The 22,692-nt window shown below is 38.4% G+C and overlaps 2 protein-coding genes across 2 annotated transcripts in view; one reads left to right on the plus strand and one right to left on the minus strand.

Moving 5' to 3' along the window:
• Nucleotides 1-10,695, plus strand: part of col28a1a (collagen, type XXVIII, alpha 1a) — a 39,308-nt gene extending 28,613 nt beyond the window's left edge. The window contains exons 24-35 of the mRNA XM_084738718.1: nucleotides 1,306-1,374; nucleotides 1,467-1,535; nucleotides 2,043-2,111; nucleotides 2,241-2,309; nucleotides 2,418-2,486; nucleotides 2,599-2,679; nucleotides 2,808-2,843; nucleotides 2,943-2,979; nucleotides 4,656-5,210; nucleotides 6,588-6,736; nucleotides 8,341-8,602; nucleotides 9,579-10,695. Coding sequence (XP_084594844.1) covers nucleotides 1,306-1,374; nucleotides 1,467-1,535; nucleotides 2,043-2,111; nucleotides 2,241-2,309; nucleotides 2,418-2,486; nucleotides 2,599-2,679; nucleotides 2,808-2,843; nucleotides 2,943-2,979; nucleotides 4,656-5,210; nucleotides 6,588-6,736; nucleotides 8,341-8,602; nucleotides 9,579-9,751 — 1,638 coding nt within the window. The 3' untranslated portion in view covers nucleotides 9,752-10,695. The remainder of the gene's footprint in view (nucleotides 1-1,305; nucleotides 1,375-1,466; nucleotides 1,536-2,042; nucleotides 2,112-2,240; nucleotides 2,310-2,417; nucleotides 2,487-2,598; nucleotides 2,680-2,807; nucleotides 2,844-2,942; nucleotides 2,980-4,655; nucleotides 5,211-6,587; nucleotides 6,737-8,340; nucleotides 8,603-9,578) is intronic.
• A 4,078-nt stretch (nucleotides 10,696-14,773) lies between these two features.
• c1galt1a (core 1 synthase, glycoprotein-N-acetylgalactosamine 3-beta-galactosyltransferase 1a) lies at nucleotides 14,774-21,099 on the minus strand. Its single transcript, XM_084738717.1, has 3 exons — nucleotides 20,918-21,099; nucleotides 17,372-18,042; nucleotides 14,774-15,632 (listed from the first exon to the last, which is right to left on the minus strand). The coding sequence occupies exons 1-3, from the start codon at nucleotides 21,072-21,074 to the stop codon at nucleotides 15,468-15,470; spliced, it is 993 nt and encodes a 330-aa protein (XP_084594843.1). The 5' UTR covers nucleotides 21,075-21,099; the 3' UTR covers nucleotides 14,774-15,467.
• Nucleotides 21,100-22,692: the final 1,593 nt, after the last annotated feature.

Consider the following 22,692-nt stretch of genomic DNA (forward strand, 5'->3'; position numbering starts at 1 on the left):
CTAAGTACAAATACTTTGTTAGGATTCAAGGATTCAAGGATTCAAGGTACTTTATTGTCATACCAGCTCACCTTTACAGTTTATGGTACGAAATTGGTACTCGGGTCCGGGATTGAGCCATAAATAATTAAAAACAAAGTATTTAAAGAGCGCAAGTAAGGCAAGAGAAGAATATACACAAGGCAATATACTATACTTAAGTAGATTTTTCAGGTATCTGTACTTTACTGGAGTATTTATTTTTCTGATAACGTTTTGCTTTTACTCTACATTATATCACAAATATCTGTACTGTCTACCTACCTATTATTGATTATTTTTATTTTGCGTCATGGTGCACTGACTTCTTTCATCTTACATAGATGAAACGCTAACATAGAAATGTTTTTTGTTTTTTTTTAGTATATCTATTGGTGCACATCACACATAACATACAAGACAGACAAAATGAAAACTATGTAACTATGAAAAACAATGAAAACATGAAAAACAAAGTAAAAGATGTAAAAAGATAAAAAGGACATGCTGACAAAAAAATAACGTAACAAGACAAAAATTGTGATGCAATGTAAAAAACAAAACAAGATGAAAAACAATGTAGAAGACACAAAAATAACATGACAGAAAAGACGTTTCTTACAGAAAACATAACACATGTAAAGAGAAAAGAATAAAAATCACATAAAAGAAAAAAATGGACATAAGAGCAAGATGAAAAAGATGTAAAAAGACAAAAAACTTAAAAAACAACATAAAAGATGTGACAGGACCAAAAATGAAAAAAGATGTTACAACACTAAAAACTATGTAAAAGTCATCTCAAGTGGAAAAGGACATAACAAGATGAAACAGCCTAGAAAGAGAGGCTCAATCGGAGAAAAGGTGACATTCACATGTATTTAAAACCCAGTATATCACTGACTCCTCAGTGTCTGCTGTTGTCTGGTAAGAGATACAGAAGTATCCCCTGCTGCACCACCAGACTACAGAGCAGCTTCTTTTCTCAGACTCCTCAATTCACCCTCTGTACTCCAACTTAAAGAATAATTTATTTTATGGCTTATTATTTATTCCTTGTCATCCTTAGCACACACACAATGTGGAGCAGTCAGCTTGGTCTCATTATGTGTATTAGTCAAGCTGAGACCAGACAATCAGCTCCAAAAAACAGATTTTTTTCAGCTAGTTAAAGGGACGCAAGGGAACACGTCCACCTAGTCTTGATTATGCTAATGCATAAGATAAACCAGCATTGTATTACTGTCTGTGTGTCATATTTTGACTGTTATTCTGTTCCTACTTTAGGGTAACAAGGGAAATCCTGGACCCGTGGGGCCGCCAGGAATGAAGGGAGAAGGCCTCCCAGGACCACAGGTCAGATGAAACTCATTTAAAATGATTTCTCATCATATTAAATGCAGAAGAAGAAAAGGTTTGTGAATGAACGCCTTCTCTGTCATCATCAGGGGCTGCCTGGCCTACCAGGAGTGCAAGGAGAGATGGGACCTGAAGGGAAAGGACTACCTGGACCTAAGGTGAGACACAAGTGTGACTTGCAGTGAGGGAAAGTCCTGAAGGGGATATTGACTTCACTTGAGACTTTTGACTTGAAAACATTTGATACCTTCCCCCAAAACCCAAGATTAAAAGGTCTGTTATTTAAAAACTGAATCCACAAATTAATTAATTTCCCTTAATTTCCTGACTTAACTAACATTAACACTTTATTCACATAAAGTCAACACTTCCCCAGATCCACATTGTTTGAAGCAATCTGACAGCATCCAATCAAGTTGCGGGAACAACAAATGTTATGTTTTTGGGCTACAATTGGAAAAAATGATAGAAAACATCATTTTGTTTGTGTACAAAACTATGTGGCGTCAACAAATAAAGAATTGCAGTATGCAAAATGTGCAGGTGGAAAATTACAGATGGAGACGCAACAGCTTCCAGCTTCACTCAATATAATCATTCAATCATTCTTTGGTGTAATCCTTCAGAATTGGGAGAAATAGTGTTAAGTATTTTTTGTGTGTCAGGGCGACAGAGGCTTACCAGGGGTTCCAGGGCCATCAGGTCCTCCTGGAATTGGACTGTATGGACCAAAGGTCAGTGTGTGTATATGCCATATAAATGAATTAAACCATTTCTACTGTGATTATAAGCCATATCCTCCACATATCATTATGATATGAGACTTATAACTTGACAGCTGCTGTGTTGTATTGTATTCCCAGGGTTCTACAGGGCAGCCTGGTCCACCAGGCCCACCAGGGCCTCAAGGAGAGGGCATCCAGGGGCCAAAGGTAGGCAGTGAGAAACATTGCTATGATACTGTGGTGTTTCACTCCATGGAAAAGACTTTAAAGTAAGTCTATAGTCTCACTTACCAATTCATCAATCTTCACTCTTAGGGCGAGCCTGGTTTTCAGGGGCCACTGGGCCCTCGGGGGGCACCAGGGGATGGCCTTCCAGGAGAGAAGGTACAACAGTACAGCTACTGCATGTGTCCATGGTTGCATGATTTGTGACACGCTGCCTCTGATTACAAGTATTCCAAATTTGCTGTAATAAAGAGTGTTTACACTCATACAGGGTGACAGAGGCCTTCCTGGAGACCGGGGGCGTAAAGGAGACAAAGGGGACTATGGAGAACCTGGATCTACTGGGCAGATGGTAACATTTGTTTGTTTGTAATGAGTGTCTGCTTTGCACCAAATGGATGAGAGCATCCTGTACATGAGGTCACCAAAATGCTCTGTCCTGTTATCATTCTACTTAGTAATTTGAGTTTAATTTTACAGGGGAGACCTGGAGAGAAAGGCGAACCAGGACTGACAGTGAGTAAAGGGACACAACTGTCACAAATGACGCTGAGCTTTATATGTTAACATTAACATTTAAGACCTAATGCCTCTTCTTTTCCTCTCCATTCACAGAGAGAAGAAGTCATCAGGATAATAAGAGAAATCTGTGGTAAATTACTCACTTGCTCATGTTTTGCTGTTTAATCCTCACTCATTAGTAGGGCTGGGTATCAGTACTCAAAACCTTTAAGGTATCAAGCGAAATAACCCAGTACCAAGTAGTATCAAAACTTCTCCAGTTGAATGATACCTGCATTCAGCCCAGTTTGTACCCAGAACAAGAAAACATGACCATTTGCTTGGTTTTGCTCACAGCCAATCACAGCAAGCCTTCTTCAGTTTAATGCAATGTGTGAGTTCACTGTTACTGCAGCTACTGATAGCGGCTACAGACATGTACACTGCTGGGGCTGAATGAACAGGCAGTAATGCTGATGCAAATAGCAATGGCCTTAACGGGCAGAGGGAGAGATGGGAGGTTTTAAAGGTTTAAATAGATGACCAGATTGGAAGGGTGCGCTTGGTATGTACTACAGAGAGTGAGGCGTGTCGCGTGTGATTGCGGTGCAGCTCGAGTTGACTGCCTGAACTAGCTCACAGGCGTCGCTACATTTAAGATTATTTACTTTTCTTCTTTAGATAAACTTGAATCTTTTCATAAGTTTTAGAAACTCAGAAGAAAATGTATTTCAAAAATTGGTCACAGTGAGCTGTGAACCTGATTTCAATCAGGAGAGACTCATTTTGAGTATACGAGTACATTTATTTGACATGTGCACGATTCAGAGAGAAATGTGAAAAGTCTTTGGTGGTTAGACTCTATCGTGACATCATCAAGATAAAGGGGGTAGTGAAGCTGAGATTAGTAAAGAAACCCCCAAGAACAATTCTGTGCAGAAATGACAGCTGAAAGTGGCAGAGAGGAGAACAGATTTAAAGTTCTGGCACAACGACGTGATTGGCTGGTGAAGACTGTGGCTAAATCTGGTTGGTTAACTTGGAGTAAAGGCCCATAGATAGCTGATTGAGAATAGTGGGTAAAGCAGGGAGAGAAAGACAGTTATGAATGAATGAGGCATGAGATGATCCTCCTGACTGAACTTGCGCTGAGCTTCATTTGACATCATATTGGTGCCTGAAAAATAAACTGTTTTAATTGAAAATATTGAAATTTTGACCATCATTCACTTTCGCTTCAATACATTTACACAATATTGGTGTTTCTAAACTCAAACATTTAAGTTTATGTAAAGGAGAATAGTAAATTATCTCAACAAAAAATTATTAGTATCAGGTAAAACTTTTTTCAAACTTTTCAAAACTGGAAGTTTGAGTTTTCTCAACCATTTTGTTTTTATAGTGTACAGTCTGTGGTTTGGTGAAATCAAGTACTGTAGTATTAAGTAAGTAAGCGTTGAAGTTTTAAAAAAGGTATCAGATTAAGTTCTCTGTGGTATCATATGTTTAAACAATACCCAGCCCTGGTCATGAGTAGTCTTGTGTTTCTTAGTTGGGACCTAATGTAAATAATGTAAATAAAGTCAACAAGATATTAGATTCTTTCATGATATAATGCAGTCTGGCTAAAAATGGTTTAAAACATGCCATAGAGTTGAGTGAATCAAGAGCAACTTAAGTAGTACTCTGAAGTAAAGTTTGAAGTGCTCTAGTATTTATATCAGGCTTATTGCAGTGTATTTTTTTCATCAAGTGAGATTATAAGATGCTTGTTTACATTAGTTCATGTTTTTGCATTATAATTGATGTGTTTTACTTGTTTTCCAGGCTGTGGTCTGAAGTGCAGAGAGAGTCCTCTGGAGCTGGTGTTTGTGATCGACAGCTCTGAGAGCGTCGGACCAGAGAACTTTGAGCTGGTGAAGGACTTTGTGAACGCCGTTATCGACCGGGTGTCGGTGAGCCGAGAGGCCAGCCGTATCGGCGTGGTGCTCTACAGCCACGTGGACATGGTGGTGGTGAGTCTGCAGCAGCAGTCCACGCAGGACGACATCAAGGCCGCCGTCAGAAAGATGCCTTACCTGGGCGAGGGCACCTTCACGGGCAGCGCCATCCATCGAGCCAACCAGCTGTTCCAGGCCTCCAGACCCGGCGTGAGGAAGGTGGCTGTGGTTTTGACGGACGGGCAAGCCGACCCCCGTGACGTCATGCAGTTTGAAGAAACAGCGACAGAGGCCCACGCAGCAGGCATTGAGATGTTTGCTATAGGAGTGGTGAACAGGACTGACCCCCTCTATGAAGAGTTCCTAGCTGAGATGAATGTTATTGCCTCTGATCCTGATGAAGAGCACGTCTACCTCATAGATGACTTCAGGTCACTTTCCAGTAAGCAAACTGTGTCGTTTGTAAAACTGTTGACATTTGTCATTGTCTGAGTAGATTATTCATCAGGTCTGACCCAAATGCTTCATAGCCAGGGTAATCGACTTCTAAATTTGAATGCTACACGGTTTGTTTTGTTTTTGTTTTTGTTTTTTGAAGAGAGGAAGACTTTTGTGTAGATGCACTGAAAAAGTGAGTGAGAGATGGAGCTCCTCTGTGACATACCTCAAAACCTGTGCACATAAAATCCAATCTGTAGGCAAGGAAATAGATTTTGGTATCAGACGTATTCTGGTTTCCAATTGTAGCCTGAGTATTACTGACAAATTCATGCAATTAAACAGCTGTGTGAAGAGCAAAAGAGGCAATGTTACGTTGTTACAATCTACCGCACTTCTAGGATGGGCTGTAACACTAGCTGGAGATAGATGTAACAATAAGAGGTAATTTACTGATTGAAGACCCACGATAACCAATTTATGAAAGAATGTTATTGAAGGGTAAAGAATAAACAGTTGAATGAAGTAACCAAAGTAGGCGACCAAGGCTAAAACTAAATGAAAAATGACTGTTAAAATGAACCCTGCCGTTGCCCTCAGATGATAAACAGTCATCAAACGATAGCTCATTATTTCCAGGAAATTCTCATTAAATCTTCAAAGCTAGAAAAATAGTATTCATTACCAGGGCTGCACAATTAATCGCAGTAAAATCGTGCGATGGCCAAGTGCCTGAACAATATTGCAATTTTTTGAAAAAAGAAAAAAGTGTGAGAAAACAGCACTGTAGAGCTGCAGAGATGACCTGACTTAAAAATCTTGTTCTTCCAGGTGAAAACACGTTTGTTTGGTTCAGACCTCAATAAATATCACATCATCACGATTTTAACAGTTTTCTTCTTTTTCAGTGAAGATGAAAATTGTAACGCAAAACTGATCACTGCTCAAAATAATTGCAGTATGACTTTTTCACCTAATCATGCAGCCCTATTCGGAACAGCTCTCGTTTTCTAAAACATGCTGTTAACTCTTCACACCTGATGGAGTGGTTTGTGGAATTCATTGCATAATTTACGTACTAAATGTGTGAGCACACAAGTGTGCCCAGTTCAAACCAAATACAGGAAATCTGGATTAAAAGTAATTTCTAACACATTTTGGATCCTTACTGTTCTGTACATCAGACCCTAAATTACATAGTTAGAAGCTTAACATGCATTTGAGTTTCCTGAGGCTTTAGATACAAGTGAAATACTTCTGTAAAAATATTGTATGATTGCTACTTTGGTTTATTATTCATCCAGTCATCTCTCTCTATCATTTCATGTGATAAAAATACAACTTTTCTAATGCTGTTACCTCTGTGTTTGTTTGTGTCCAGCTCTGGAAAGCCAAATACTGAGTCGGATTTGTGAGCCGGACGAGACGATGGCGTTTCTACCAAACTCTGTCTTTCCCCCTGTGGACGTCCATCCAGAGGCTCCAGAAGACAGCCTCTCCAGAGAGTTCCCTGAGGAGGAAAACATCATAGTAATGCTGCTTTGATCTCCTCTGGAAAAAACAGATTTCATACTTGAAAATAGTCTTTAACCTCAGCCTTTAGGTGGTGAATACAACACACACAACACCACTCTTCTCATTTTAAACCAGAGGTCTGCCACTCTCCAGTGGAAAAAAATATATGGAAATGAAGTTATTTTTAAAAACATTTTAATTTTCATTTGTCTTTGTCGTAGGTCTATACTAGGGCTTTTCTTACTGTATATTATTAGCCCAGGGTGATCCTTAGCCCTGGACTAAGAGTTAACCCTGGGATAACTTAGCCCCTTTTCACACACACATTGTTAACCCAGGGTTAAGCTAAGTCCAGGGCTATATGATTCACACCGCCCTTCTTCTAGCTCTGGTTTAAAACCTCTATACACCCACACAGGTTTCCATTAACCTGGCTGATTATCTTCTTCTATTTTTTTAGCCCTGCTTCACACTGGCACCTTTTAGCCCTGTGTTAAATCAGTTTTCAGGGGATAACCCTGCAAACCTGGGGCTAACCCTGCAGGGCCAACTAGCCCTAGGCTAAAATCAGGGTTAGCCCACTTTGGAATATTCCAGGATCATGCCAGTGTGAAAACTCTTTTAGCCCAGAGATAACAGCTCCCTTAGCCTGGGGCTGACTGTTCTCTTAACCTGGGGCTAAATGTAGTGTGAAAAGCTCTACTGTAAAAATGAAAAAGGTGAAAAAACTCAAAATTTCAAGGCAACATACTGCATTAGATTTTTGAGTTTTGAGCCCGACTCAAATTCCTAAGTTTTGAAAGTTTTACCAACTAACAACTGATTAACAACCAGTCTCTTGTAGATAATTTACTTTTCTTCTTTAGATAAACTTTAATCCAGTGGAGTGAAAGTGTATGATGTTTAAAATGTAAATATTTTCAATTAAAACTAGGTTCACAGCTCACTGTGACCCCTTTTTTTAAGTTTCTAAAAGATTCAAAGATTCAAGCTTATCGAAAGAAGAAAAGTAATTCATCTCAACTCAAGATTATAGGTCGGCAGAACTGTTTCAAGTTTATTTCAAAAGTCAAAAAGTTTGAGTTGGGTTCAAAACTCAAATCTATTGCAGTACATTGCCTTGAAATTCTGAGCTGTCTCAACTATTTTTTTGCAGTGTAAAGTGATCCTCACATTTCCCAGCTGTAAAAATATGTAGCCTATGGTTATGCTGATATTACTGAGAGAATTTCATAAATTAATCTGACTTAGAACACAGGCCTTTTACAGATAGACTCAATTTTCTTGTATATAATCAACCATAAAAAAGACAAGTACAAGACAAAGAACAATATTCAGAATCAAGCTAACTATATAAAACAGGAAAACAAAAACAAAAAAGAAAAAAGAAAAAAAGAGAGAAATGACCAGGATGAACATCTTTACATCTGTCATTAATTCACTTCAGACCTCTAGTAGGAAAATTATTAAATTATTTATCTCATGTTTTTATCCACTGATATCATTCTGATTACACAACAGTAGCAGGGTTGAGGACAGAAAAGACTGCACTGAGACATATAAAACAGTGTTATGTTACAGCTCGTGTGTCTGATCTGAGCTCTTCTTCTGCTTCCAAGGTTGAGCTCCCGGTGGAGCCGGTAACAGCCTCGACTCCACCGCCCCTGGAGCCACATCGGGCCGACAAGAACCTGATCGATACCAAAGTGCTGGTGATGCCGGACGTCGTGTTTGCCTCGCCCGGGGGCAGGGGGAAGCACGGCCCCGGGGCAACCTCTGTGGTGGGGCCTCAGACTCCCACTGACTGGCTGTACGAGGCGGAGAGCACACAGGCTCCGGTCAGCCCTCCTCCTCTCCCACTGACAGACTCATCGATGCCGGGTAAACAACAGCAACAATGCACCTTTGATACACTCAATCACGTCATTTTCCTGAGAAGTGTACTGCCTTCCTGCTCTGCAGCAGCATGACAAAAAGATGACTGGAAATTTTGAGTTGTATAACACGTGAAGAGGCTGCTTATCACTTTTCTGTGTTTGTTTTTGGTTAGGAAATCTCGCCACCTCCCTCACTCAGACAATGTCCTTTTGTTAGACAGAGCAATGAGCAAAAATGAACAATTATATAGAAAGCAAACACTCATAAAAACAGTATGCACTTCAGACAGCTCAAACACGTGTGGTAGGATAAGGATTGTGGTAGGATGATGTAGGACAATTATTTGTTGCTGGGCGCAGTGACGGAAGCACATGAACGCCACACATTTTCAACGGGAGAGAGGTCTGGACTGCAGCCAGGTCAGTCTAGTACCTGAACTAATTTACTACAAAGTCAAAGACAGATATGTCTCTGAAAAAGACGTCATCTGGATGGCAGCATATGTTGCTCCAAAACCTGTATGGACCTGTCAGCATTAATGGGGCCTTCACAGATGTGACATTTACCCATGATGCCATCCCCATACCATCCTTCATACAATGATGTGCTTTTATAATACAGTTTTAACGCAATGCTGCATGAGGGGTCAAAGGTCACAGGCATTCACTCTTCAACCAGTCAGTTCAGTACACTTTTTAAATGAAAGACTTTTACTTGTTTGAGTATTTTTAAATGGTTGTATTTCTACTTTTACTTTAGTGAAGGATGTGAACACTTGTTGCAGCACTGCTCAGAGGTGGATCAGGTATTCAGATCCAGATGAAAGGGAGCTGAACTTTACGTCAGTGGCTGTGTGTGAACATTTGTCAGACTAAACAAAAGAGCTGCGTCATGTTTTATCAGTGGTATGCAATCATGCTGACTGATTCATCAATCCAAGCTCAACTGTTCACCCACCATTTCCTTTTCGTCCTTCCAGCTGAGGGCTGCAGTCAGCCTCTGGATCCCGGTCCCTGTCGAGACTACGTGGTCAAGTGGTACTACGACCCTGAGGCCAACGCCTGCGCCCAGTTCTGGTTCGGAGGCTGTCAGGGCAACGCAAACAACTTTGAGACTGAAGCCGACTGCAGGAATTCCTGCGTCTACACATAACACAGCATGTCTGGAGATAAGGGTGTGTGCAACGCTAACGTGCTCCATCGGCGTGCGTCACTGAGTAACAAACCGACGGACTGATGACGCAGGCTTCACTGTGCGACCAGCAGCTGCTGCTGTGGTCTCACCGTGCACTGCTGCAGGTGGAGGAGATGATGTGGAGCAGACTGGGACCTCCTCACTGTCTCTCAGGCTACGTTCACACTGCAGGTGCTCCTGTTGCACACGTACCAGCTGTACCAACCACTACACTCTGACAGGAGCATCTAAAAGACTGGTTTAACATGGCTTCACAAATGTTAATCATTTTATTTTCACCTCCTTAAGTGTTTTCTTGTCATTGTCCAGTTACTGACTCCTCTTTACACCAGACTGGAACTGTATCACACAGCGAGTTTAAGCTCTGCTCACACAGGACTAGTGTCACCAGAGGACCTCACCCCCCACATCTGTGTCTCGTGCAGCACATTCACACAGGATAAGCAAAGTCAGTATGAGGGATGCATCTGAATCCCAATTTATTATTCAGAAGAGGACAAATAATATGATGCAATAAGATAATTATTCGATCTGAAGTTGCTTATTATTCATCTGGAAAAAAAAAAAACAGTAGAGTTTAGAGTACGACTTTTTACACAAGTACTTAATTTTAATATTTTGAAGGGACACTTCACCTCAAAATCAAAAACTACATATTTTTCCCCTGTCCTGTAGTGCTATTTATTCATCAGATGTTTTGGGGGCGTGAGTTGCAGAGTATTGGAAGTATCAGCTGTAGAGATGTCTGCTTTCTTTTCAGTATGATGGGACAGTATAATACATTTGGAGAATTCAGAACCAGCGTCTGTTTCCAAAAATCATGACCTCATTAGTCAAGATGGTCCACAGATCTCGTTGTGAGAAGTTTTTTGTAGGAACTACTTTCTTTCAAGTAGAAAGAAAGTAGTTTCAAGTAGAAAGAAAGTAGTACTACAGGTCAGGAGAAAAATGTAGTATTTTTGGGGTTAACTGTCCCTTTAAAATTATATATGAATAAATGTATAATATTCTAGTACCATGAACCACAGTAAGATTAACACATCATTGCAGTTTCAGATTTTTCCCTTCAACTGGAGAATATTTGTATACATGTACTGTAACAAGTTCCTGGTTTCAGTGCAAACCACCGTCTTTCAATTTAAAAAACATTTTTTCAGATTCTGATTTTTAAATGTCCCCCAGTTCATTAAACGTAGCTACTTTAAAATATTTTTTAAATGAAACACAAATACTGTTATTGAATAATCAATCCATAAAATGTTGCCCAACATGTCCTCAAATGTTTTATTTCAGTTTGCTGTTGCAGAGAAGTGAAGAAACCACAAATATGATTTGAAGTTACTACAGGTCCCCATGTCCTTGTCCTGTGTGAACAGGGCTTTGGTCTCTTCAGGTGGTCTTCCTCACCAAGCCTAACACTCTTGATCCAGATCCTGTTACCAGCCAACACATTCAACTTGTTCAGCAAGTTGTTCCTTGTTCAGGACTTATTAAATCGTCCTTTATAAAGGGACAGTTCACCCCCAAATCAAAAATACGTTTCCTCTTATTTGTAGCGCTATTTATCCATCTAGATAGCAGGGATGAAACAATTAGTGGTTTCATGATAAAACAAGGTAAAATCCCATCATTAAAACTGTGTTTGATTTCCATGCTTTGAAAAACTCACAGTAAATACTGTCCAATATCAACCAAAGTTAGCAAGTCTCCCAGAAGCAGTGTTTTGCATCAAAACACACTCACCCTGCAAGGAACATTCAATATAAAACTTAGTGAAACCATTTCAGTGTGTGTATCACGTTATCACAAGTCTGTGATAGTACTGCAATAATTTTGGTCACAATAATCATGACATGATGTTTTTTTTATACCACTTCATTGATCCTACATAGTTCTGGTGTGAGTTGCAGAGTTTTGGAGATATCAGCTGTAGAAATGTCTGTCTTCTCTACGATATAATTAAAGTAGATGGCCAGAGTTGGGAAGTAACAAATACAACAGTAACTAAGTAGTAATACTTACTACTTATTTTTCTGTCAACTTTCTACTTTTACTGCCTATATATTAACAAAAATATCTGTACTTTCTACTCCTTGCATTTTTAAAACAGGCTCATTACTTTTGTAGGGAATTATTGATTGATTGATTTTTATTTTGTGTCATTGCCAGTCACCTTCCCAACAACAAGACAAACAACATAAGAGATGTGACAAAATGAAAAAAGACCTATCAAAAGAAAAACAACACAAAAGACGTAAGAAGACAGAAACACTGAAAATGATGTAATGAGAATAAAAAACAATGTAAAAGACATAACAAAACAAGAAAGACATAAGATGAAAAAGACATCAGAATGTACGAACAAACCAACAAAAAAGATGTGACAAGACAAAGACATCAGTAGTAGTAAGATGAAAATGATGTTGAAGATATAACAAAACTAAAAAGACAAATGAAAAGAAGACAGAAGGCATAATAAGAAGATGAAAACAGTGTAAAAGATGTAACAAGACAACAACATAAAAGACACAAGGCAAAAAAGTCATAACAAGAGAAGATGTAAAAGACATAAGTCAAAAAGATGCAACAGGACATGGAACGACAGAAAGACGCAACAAGACAAAGAAAAGGCGTAACAACGCCAAAAAAACAAAAAAGATGTCAAAATATAACAAGACCACAACAGACATAGCAAGACAAAGTCAAAGTAAAAGTCATAACAAGACAAAAATGATGTAAAAGGAATAGCAAGACTGAAAAGACAAAACAAAAGGTGAGTTTAACATAAAATAAAACAAAAAAAATGTAAAGGATGTAACTAGACAATAACAACAGCATAAAGGATGTAACAAGGCAAAAAAGACAACAAATAAATACGTAAAAGAGAACAAGACAAAAAGATGCAACAATACAACAAAAATGTCACAACAAAAAGATGTAAGAAGGCACAAAAGGCGTAATAAGACAAAAGAGACAGAGAGACTCGACTGTGGAGAGAAGGTGAGGTTCAGTTAGCTTTGCACAGAAATATCCAAGGGTAGACTTATGACTTTTATACTTACTGTACTTTTTACATTATCTGTACTTTTACTTCAGTTAAGAATGCATGGACTTTGAACTCAACAGAAATCATGACCTGGTTACTCAAGATAATCCACAGATCTTTAATATTTCTATGAATTTACAGCCACCAACTGTATCAGCGTGCAGAAGGAAGAGAGCCTCTACTGATGGAGCACCTGCAATGTGAATAGAGTCGACTGTATATACTGTTGTTACAGATGTAGTTTATGGACCCAACAGTGTATAAATAATAATGTTCTAAGTCAGTTTAGGGTATTAATGTCTCGTTATATATTGTTTCTGTGGGTCTCTGTTTGTAGGTGTGTCTGTAAGAGTCGTCCACACAGCAGCGGTGCCTTTAAGGACATCTGGATAACTAAACACACTGTATTCTTAACCTGTTGATGGTATTTTCACATTATGTTGTAGCTACTTCAGTGTTCATCTCTGAAGCTCTAGTTGTTTTAGTTCATCTTAACCAAATCTATTAACCTCCATTATGATGAATGTTGTATGGAAAGAGACACACTTGACTGTAAAATATATTGTTTAATTGTTTAACACTGTAAAAGTGCCAGAAGGAATAGTGAACTTAGAACATGGTAGTTAAACAAAATAAACTTTTTATTCAATAAATAAAATATAATTTCTTAAAGACTGCCCATTTCAATCACATATATAGTATTTGACATTGAGTATACACAGCTGGTATATGTAGTCCTACTGATCTAAAGCCTCTGGCTGCGTCTCAGCTTATACATGAAAGTTTGACAGTTTGATTGACCCTTCCCACCAAAAGCCCTGTCCCTTTGCCCTGTGCTCCAAAACCAGATGAGAAAACTTGGTAGGCTGCTTCAAATTGTTCTGTAAAAGTGACACATATTTACATCGTAATATGGCTAATATGATCAAAAACACAGGCTAACTGGCTAGCTAATGATTTATAGCTAGTTAGCTAGCATTTTGTTAACATAGCCAGCCTAACTCATGATGAATGTGGTATGGAAAAAGACACATTTTACTGTAATATATATCGTTAAAATATAATTTCTTAAAGATTGCCCATTTAAATAACCCTTTTCAAAAGTGTGTCAAATACAGTATATAGCATTTGACATTGAGTTCACACAGCTGGTACATGTAGTCCTACTGAACTAGTACCGCCCCTTTTTGCTCTGTGCTCCAATAATAGAAGAGCAAAACAAGTGCCTGGGTCTGAACTATCCTTTTAAGCATATTCTGATCACTCATCTGCTGAGGTGACCTCACAGTGACATAACAATAACAATGACTCTCTCTCCTATTGATCAGGTAAGAGAGTTAGCGATAAAGGCATAGTTCACCCAAAAAATGAAAATTCAGTCATTATCTACTCATGCCAGTTGAAGGTCAGGTTTAGTTTTTTAGTCCACAAAACACTGCTGGAGTTTCACAGGAAAACAGTGTTGCAGAATCTCCCAAACAATGGAAGTGAATGGTGACCAGTTTTCAAACATTGCAATAACAACCAAAAAGGAAAGAAAAGAAAAAAAGAAGAAACATAAAATGCCTCCATACTGCTTGTCTGGTCTAATCCAAGTCTCCTAAAGCCCCAACATACCAAGTTGACTTGAAAGACGTCACCATATTTTTAGCCTGAATCTTCACTGTAGATCCTTAACTTGGAGCCACATGTACATATACACCATGTGAACAGGTGTGACAGTGTGTGCACATAGGTGAACAGCATGTTGGGGCTTTAGGAGACTTGGGTTACATCAGACGAGCAGCATGGAGGCATTTAAGTTTTTTTCCACTTGTTTTTTTTCCATTTAAAAGGTGGTCACCATTCACTTTTATTGATTTGGAGATTCAGCAAAACTCTTTTCCTGTGAAACTCCAGCAGTGTTTTGTGGACTAAAAAATAAACCCTGCATGAGGGTGACTGGATAATGGCTGCATTTTCATTTTGGGGCAAACTATCCCTTTAATATGCATGTTCTGTTTTCAACATACTTAATTGTATGAAGTATCAGTGCAGAAATGCAGCAGAATTTCAGCTTTCTTTGTTTTATATATAAATACCTTCCTCCTTTCATTTTATAAGTTAACATGTCGAATTACACATTAAGCTTTTTTTAGTAACTTCACCACAGAATGTGCACAGATATTTGGATGCATTTCATTACCAAGATGGGGCATAACAATCATAAAAAGTAAAAAATAAACAGTTAAAATCAGATGAGGCACCCTTATAGCTCAGTTTGTGGAGTGTGTGTCCCATGTACTGAGGCTGTCAGTCCTCTGCAGCAGCTGCTTGTTTGACTCCCACCTACCGCCTATTTGCTGCATGTCATCCCCTCTCTCTCTACCCCCTTTCCTGTCATATCTTCACCTGTCTCTATCAGAAATAAAAGCAAAAAGCCCAAAAAATAATCTTTAAAAAAATCTGACTTTTGCAGGAATGTTTAAGCAAGTGGAAGCAATAAACCATAAACCTGAAACTTACAGATAGTTAAATAAATATATACAGTATTATTGTAAATAAGTTATAAATAAGCTTGTCTCTAAAACCTAATTCACCATCGTCCCCTTCTCCAATCAGTGCAAACTTGTCGAGCAGACAGACATTTTACGTGGACCTAGTTGTGGTGTTAAGTCCAGTCTTTTCGTCAGGATTAAATCTATATTTGTATCCGTATGGGCGCAGATGATACGTCAGGTACTCCAGGACATACAGCTCCACAGCGTAGATGTAGTGAAAGGACACAACGAAATCCGAGCAGCAACCTGGACCCTGGAGAGAGCAAGAAGAAAAACATATTAGAGCACGTGTGTCAAACTCAAGGACTGCACTACATGTTTTTTGGGCTTACCAGATTATTTTGACTTTCCACTAATATGTTATAGCCTACTGCCCTTTTCCATATAGTGTACAGGGTGCTGCACTATAATGTCCAGCAACACTCTGTGTTCTAAACCAACCTGACCTCCTGCTGAAAACTGTAATAGAACAATTGGGCTCTTCCTGAGACATTGCTACGGTTACCTTGTAAAAACTGTTGTGACAAGTCAACAGTCATTCACTAAAATTAACAGCAGTCATCAGGAGTGCAGGCAGATCAAAAGACACTTAAAAATCCACCCAAGAATTTGTTACAGAAACATCAGAAGACATATGTACCTTTAGATACCTCAGGTGTGTGAGGTGTCCACAGTAGTTACAACTGGGACTCACAAAAAAGTTTGGAGACGGCGTAAAAAGTAAATAAAACTGAATGCAATGATTTCCAAATCCTTTTTGACCTATATTCAGAGACACAGAGACAAAATATTTTGGGCCCTATTAAAATGATCTATTGCACTGGGTTAATTGCATGGTGCAAGTGCATTAAGGGTGTGTCCAACTGCACTTTTCTTTTTAAATGGTGCATAATCTGGGCACAACGAAAGGTGCAAAGGGGTTGTTTTTACTCTCTTTATTAATCAAAGGTGTGTTTTGAGCGCAACATGAATTAAACCAATCAGAGTGCAATGTCCCATGTGTGTACTGAGTTCGTCATAACACAGAAACATGTTGTTAACCACCCAGATAAATTTGAAGGATTAAAAAATATCACTAAACTTATCAAATTAAGCTTCAAAATCATTAAACATTAGCAGTTTTCTCTGCTCTGAAACACTGGGGGTGTTTCCGCTCTGCTGTCTTAGTGTCAAAACATCCTTACGACCTGAAAACCACCTGAAACATGGACGCTCCGTCTAGCAGCTTTATTGGACATGTCCAGATATGTTCTGAGCCACCAGAGCCAGAGGACGGTGACAGGATGGTATTTTTTTTTCTTCTGTGTCGGGTTGTTACAACTGAAGTCAGCTGAAGTGAACTACCTCTGGACCAGTGCTATTTAAATTATAGATTTGGCAGGTTGGAGAAGTGAACGGGGATGCTAAGATGACCCACTTGTAGTGATGCTGGTACTGCAGTTAATCTGCACCATAAAAATTAACATATGATTAATAGTGGATGGGTTGCAAGGAGGAACAGCAGCATGACTGCTGTGACACTATACTTGGAAATGTTATTATGTTCTGACTAAAAGCAGCCTCTCCTATCATTATTGTGTAGAAATCCCTGCACAAAAGGGCAACACACTGAAAGCCAATGACCTTCAATCCCTCAGGCAGCACTGCAATAAAAAACAACATGACTGTATTAAAGGATATTACTACATGGGCTCAGGAATACTCTGAGATTCATTGCTGCATCTACAAATCTAAGTTGAGACGTTGTAATTCGTGGTCCGTGATTGAGTTCAACACCCCTTTCCACCTCTATACAGAAAAGGCACGCTACTTCTTACATAGACACTGGATGTTAATTGTGAGGTGTAAATTGTCCAATATTAATTAATTCCCATGCAGGCATAACAGGTTTCTTACTGATTTATATCTTGAGATGCTGCTCATGTCATGGGATTTCCTAAAACAAGGCTAATTCCAGGTTCTTAACAGCACTTAGCGTGTTGTGTTGCATACCTCTGCTGGAGCGTAGTGGTCATAAATCAGAAACCAAGGCCTTGGTCTTTGGAGCTGTCTGACCAGGTAATAGTGTGGAGGGTATGCATGAAACGTCTGCCTCCCCTTCACGTCTCTGGAGTCTGCTGGCTCCACCTTCATCGTCTCCATACACTTCCCCAGAGCCATGTCCTCTATACTGGAGAAGTGGGTACATTCCCCAGTGCTGAACCCTTTGACAAATCTTCTCACTGCTTCCTTGCTTAAGACGTAACCTGCTCCTCCACTCATGTAGCCTTGTGCAATAAAAGGGTAAAACCTTCTTCCCAGGTACAATGGCTTTTCTGGATCATATTTGGATAAGGTGTAGCGTAGATTCTCTATCACCACATATGTGTCATCATCCGCTTTTAGGAACCAGTCGGCTTCGTCCAGGTGGTGCTGGTGGATGTACTGAAAGGCTCGAATGGTCTTCCAGTACAATTTGTCCCTTCCCTCGCTCACGTTCAGCTTTACAGTGGGGAAGTCTGTCTTGACGGAGCTCATGTACAGGACTTTGTCACAACGCTTAGCCCATGTGTCCTTGATGTGCTTGGTTCGGGACTCCATGTAACTCGGCCCCGTCAAGATCCAGCACAGGATCCGTGTTGTGCGAGAGGAATTAGTTGAGCTATTGTTCTCACCTGGAGAAACTGGAAAAGAAAGTATCAGAAATGTGTTGGTTTAAGACTTAAAGTCTTTGTAAAGCAACAATAAATGTGTGTTACACCACAGAAACGTGTTATTAACCACCCAGCTACATTTGGATGATTAAAAAAATGCTTTCTCTGCTCTGAAACACTGGGAGCGTGTCTGTTCTGCTGTCTCAGTGTCAAACACCACTACGACCTGAAAACAACCTGAAACATAGACGCTCCATCTAGCAGCTTTATTGGACATGTCCAGACATGTTTGAGCCACCAGAGCCAGAGGACGGTGACAGGATGTTTTTTTTTCCTTCTGTGTCTGGTTGTTGGAACTGAAGTGAGTTGAAGTGAACTGCTGGACTGATTTGGACTGAGAGAGTCGCTGAAGGTACGTTAGTAACTGACTGTTAGGGAGGGTGAGGGTGGGTGGGGGGGGGGGTGTCGTTCATGTGTTGGTTTGTGGGGCTTATATAGTACTGGGGGACCATAGCACCAGCACGTCACCGAGCCATGTTTCAGGTCCATCCAAAAAATCCTGAACACAGAAGTCATGAACAGTCTTGTCATAATGTAGCACTGTGTCTGTCATTATGATTTGCCTTATTCTCTATCTCAGGTTTTATAACGCATGTACTGATATTTGTACATATTCTATTACTCTATAACAACACATTACACTATAAAAATGAAAAAGTTCAGAAAACCCAAAAATTCAAGGCAATGGACTACAACAGATTTTTGAGTTTTAAGTCCAACTCAAATTCTCAAAGTTCTGAAAAAGTTTTACCAACTACTGATCTTTTCTTGGGATAATTAACTTTTCCTCTTTAGATAAACTTAAAGCTTTTAATTTTAGAGACTCAAAACATTTTATTAAAAAAAAATAGTGAGTAAATTCATTAAAGTGAAAGTAAATGTTACAGTTTTAATCATTTCAATTACAACCATATAATTTTCAGACACTAAAAAAAGACAAATCCAGTTCGCAGCTCACTGTGACCAATTTTTTATTTATTATTTTTTTTAGTTTCCAAAACTCAAAAGTTCAAGTAATTTTAAGAAGAAAATCAAATCACAAGTAAAGCAAAACTTAAAGGTTTGAGTTGGGCTCAAAACTCAAATCTATTGTACTGCTTTGCCTTGAAATTTTAAGTCATCTCAACTTTTTTATACAATGTATGCATATTATTATACACTACATTTGTACCTTTCTTATATTTTGCAGTTACCCTGTGCAATATACTATTTATTTATTTATTTATTTATTTATTTATTTATTTATTTATTTATTTATTTATTACTGTTGAATCATTTTCTGTGCAATAATATCTCCATATTGTGAATCTTTGCTGCTTGTACTCTGCAATAACACAATGCAATACAATATAAATCTCTATATTTCGGTGCAATTATCCATTCATTTGGCAATTTCTCATAATACAATGTCTGACATCATGCATGACTTTACAATGTGTGCACAGTTATCCTGCACAGTTATCCATTTAAATGCATTGCTCTGTCCACCCTTTCACAGCTTGTAAACAATGAGAATGCTTCATGCGTGCTTTGGCAATGGAAGTATGGTGGACCACAACAATTTGTCAACTGACTTCAAACACGAGCAGTTTTGATCATCCTCGGTCCAGTCAGCATGTTTAATACCTTGCAGTCATAGATGCCGCCAATTGCTCTGAAACTGTTGTGATCCTGTTGGAATTCTGAACAACTTAAGTCAACCAGTGGAATATCAATTTTGAGATGTCACATACACAATAACCAGACATTTTGGGGGGTTTTGGTGCCAGAAAAATGTTTAACTCAACATTTGCAGCTTGATATGTATATATATATATATATATATACATATATATATATACACACATACACATACACATACATGTATATATATATATATATATATATATATATATATATATATATATATATATATATATATATATATATATGGTTATAGCCAACATCATCAGGGGTCTCCCCCAGTCATCCAGGTGTATATATCCCACATATCTACACAAGTGAAAAGTGTGTAAAGTATATAGTTCTAATCTATAATCTATACTTTTTAAATATTTTAATTCTATTTTTTACTCAGTCTTTTCTAGCTGTACTTTTTCAGCTGCCGTAATGTGTGAATTTCCCTATTTTGGGTAAAGTGTTAATTATCTTAATGGTCTAACTCCAGAATTCAGCACTACATGGTTCTCAGTCTTTTCAGATGCCAAAAACATGTCAAAAACAAAACAAAAAATCCTGCAAACTAAAATTTAAATGATATTGTTGCATTCCTTCAAATACACAGACAAAAATATTAGTGGGCACTGTCTTAAACAAATAATCTGCTTTTCTTTAAGGTGGTTTTAAGGCATTATTTGTTAATGCTTGGAATTCAAAGTGTAAAGTAATTTTAATACATTATAGCACCAAAATAATTATTTTAGGACAGTTTGATTGTTAGCATAATAATACCATTTACTATTATTATTTTTGGCAAATTTGACAACCCTAAATGTAAGAGACAAAACCTGAATCCTTTTTTGCCCAAAATCAGCTAAAAGAAATATACTCATTTATCATTTGGATGATGCTACATTTCCAGAGGCCATGAATATTAGCCTCTGTCTGTAAATGACCTTTCCTGAAATATTGTGGGCAGTAAGTTAGTATAAGTGTAACTTAGTTAGTATAAGTTGGCTGGGCTTCCATATCTGTGTGACACTGTCTGATACTTTCTTTGAAATTGAAACAAGACATCTTCTTATTCTGGCACTTTACCTTAAATTTGTGTTCCCTTCACTATAAATTCAGCCACAATCATACAAAAAAATAAAATAAACAAAGTATGAAGTAAATCAGTGCCTACCTGTGTGTACATGCTGTATGGCTTCATGATCCACTGCTTCCTTCCCAACATATCTGAGCTGATCTGTGGACGAGTTTGTGTCCAGCAGAAAGTGAAGGGAGAGAAATCCCATCATCATTCCAGAGGAGAAGAATAAAGCAGACGTCTTGTGCCTCATCCTCTTCACTGATCTGTCACACACAATGACACTCAATCATCTGCTCAAACATTTACATGGTCAACATTTACATTCAAACTTTAAATGGTCATTTAGACAGTGGTTGGTTACTGCTAACTGTTAAAATAAAAGAGCAGCGAATAAATGAGCTTTGTAATCAGAAATGAACTCACCTGATCACAGATGAGTCCTGGTAGATTTTCAGTTTCCTTTCTACTTTTCCTTCAGAGGACAACAGAAGCAGCCAGTGGGCACACAGCAGGGAGGACACACTCACAGTGTTTCTACCTCAGTGTTTCTGTCTCCTCAGATTCAAACAGGCGGAGCCCAGATGACCACATCTGGATGTTATCAAAGTCTGTAAACAGAGGAGGACAAAGGCATGAGGAAGCTTCAGCAGTGTGGCAGTGTGGCCTCTACAGCCTGTTGTCAAACTGTGGTGTGAGTACCACCAATGGTACGCAAGCTACCTCTAGTGGTACATGGAGAAATGTCAGAAATACTTAAAGAAAAAAATTTAATTAATTAATTTAAATACATATAATATGCTACAAAATTTGGAATGAAAATACATAAAATATGAGCTACCTGACAATTTAAAAAAAAAAAAAGTTTTGTTCAACTATGTATTTTTATTTCATCCATGATTAGTTATGAGCTAAACTGTGACGGCAAGATAGATAGAAATATCAGTCTGTTCAGGATTTCACTGGCTGATAGTTGAGGCCTAAAATGCCTGATTTCACTGCAGCTTTTCTAGAAAAAACGAAACAAAAACTGTAATAGTGCAAGTGAAAATTGCAAAAAAAAAAAAAAAAAAAAAAAAAGGGGGGGGCGGGTTGTTATTCGTTTAAGTCAAAGGCAATTTGTTCCACAGAGAACAAAATCACACACTCTAAGAAACCTCACTAAAAAGGCCCAGAATTACAACTCTAACAAAATATACAACAAACAGCAAGCATTAAAATGATAGAACATAAAAGTGCACAGATATACATATATATGTAAAAAATAGTGAATACTTTGAGTCAGTTCTTTTATATATACATATATGATTCTATAATCAGTAGAACTTTATCACATTTTGTCATCTGGAATGGCATCCTAGAGGGAACTTCTTCACTTTTGGTCCACTGGAAGGGCACCATGGAGCAGAGTTTTCACTGGTTTTTAGACTGTAGACTCCTGAACTGATAAGGAGATGAAACACAGACCCTCTGCCATATTGCATTGAATATTTTGGGGTCTTATCTCGTTTGTGCTTCCATGTAACTGCTAAGTCAGCAGCATTAGCATCACCCTCTGTACTTTCGTTAGTGGTTTCTGAGGTGGAGGGTCTGTCAGAGTCTCTTGCTTGTGACTGTACAAAACACTCTATTGTGGTTCACACGAGTGTCTGAACACTGAGGATAATAACACAACTAGTTGGCCAGTATGTTTCAATATTAAACTAGTTTACAGTTGTGGATAGATGCTGGGCAGTAAGTTAGTAAGTTAGTTAGCTCACATGATTGCACAAGGCTTTTTAGGAATAGACCCATTTATCCTTGTTAGTAACTTGTTGGATTCATGTTACTGTATTTTTCAAACATCATTTTAGACAAAATGTATTTTTTGA

The sequence above is a fragment of the Lutjanus erythropterus genome, chromosome 16 (assembly GCF_056507025.1).
Source record: "Lutjanus erythropterus isolate fLutEry1 chromosome 16, fLutEry1.hap2, whole genome shotgun sequence".
In the NCBI taxonomy this organism is placed as follows: domain Eukaryota; kingdom Metazoa; phylum Chordata; class Actinopteri; order Lutjaniformes; family Lutjanidae; genus Lutjanus; species Lutjanus erythropterus.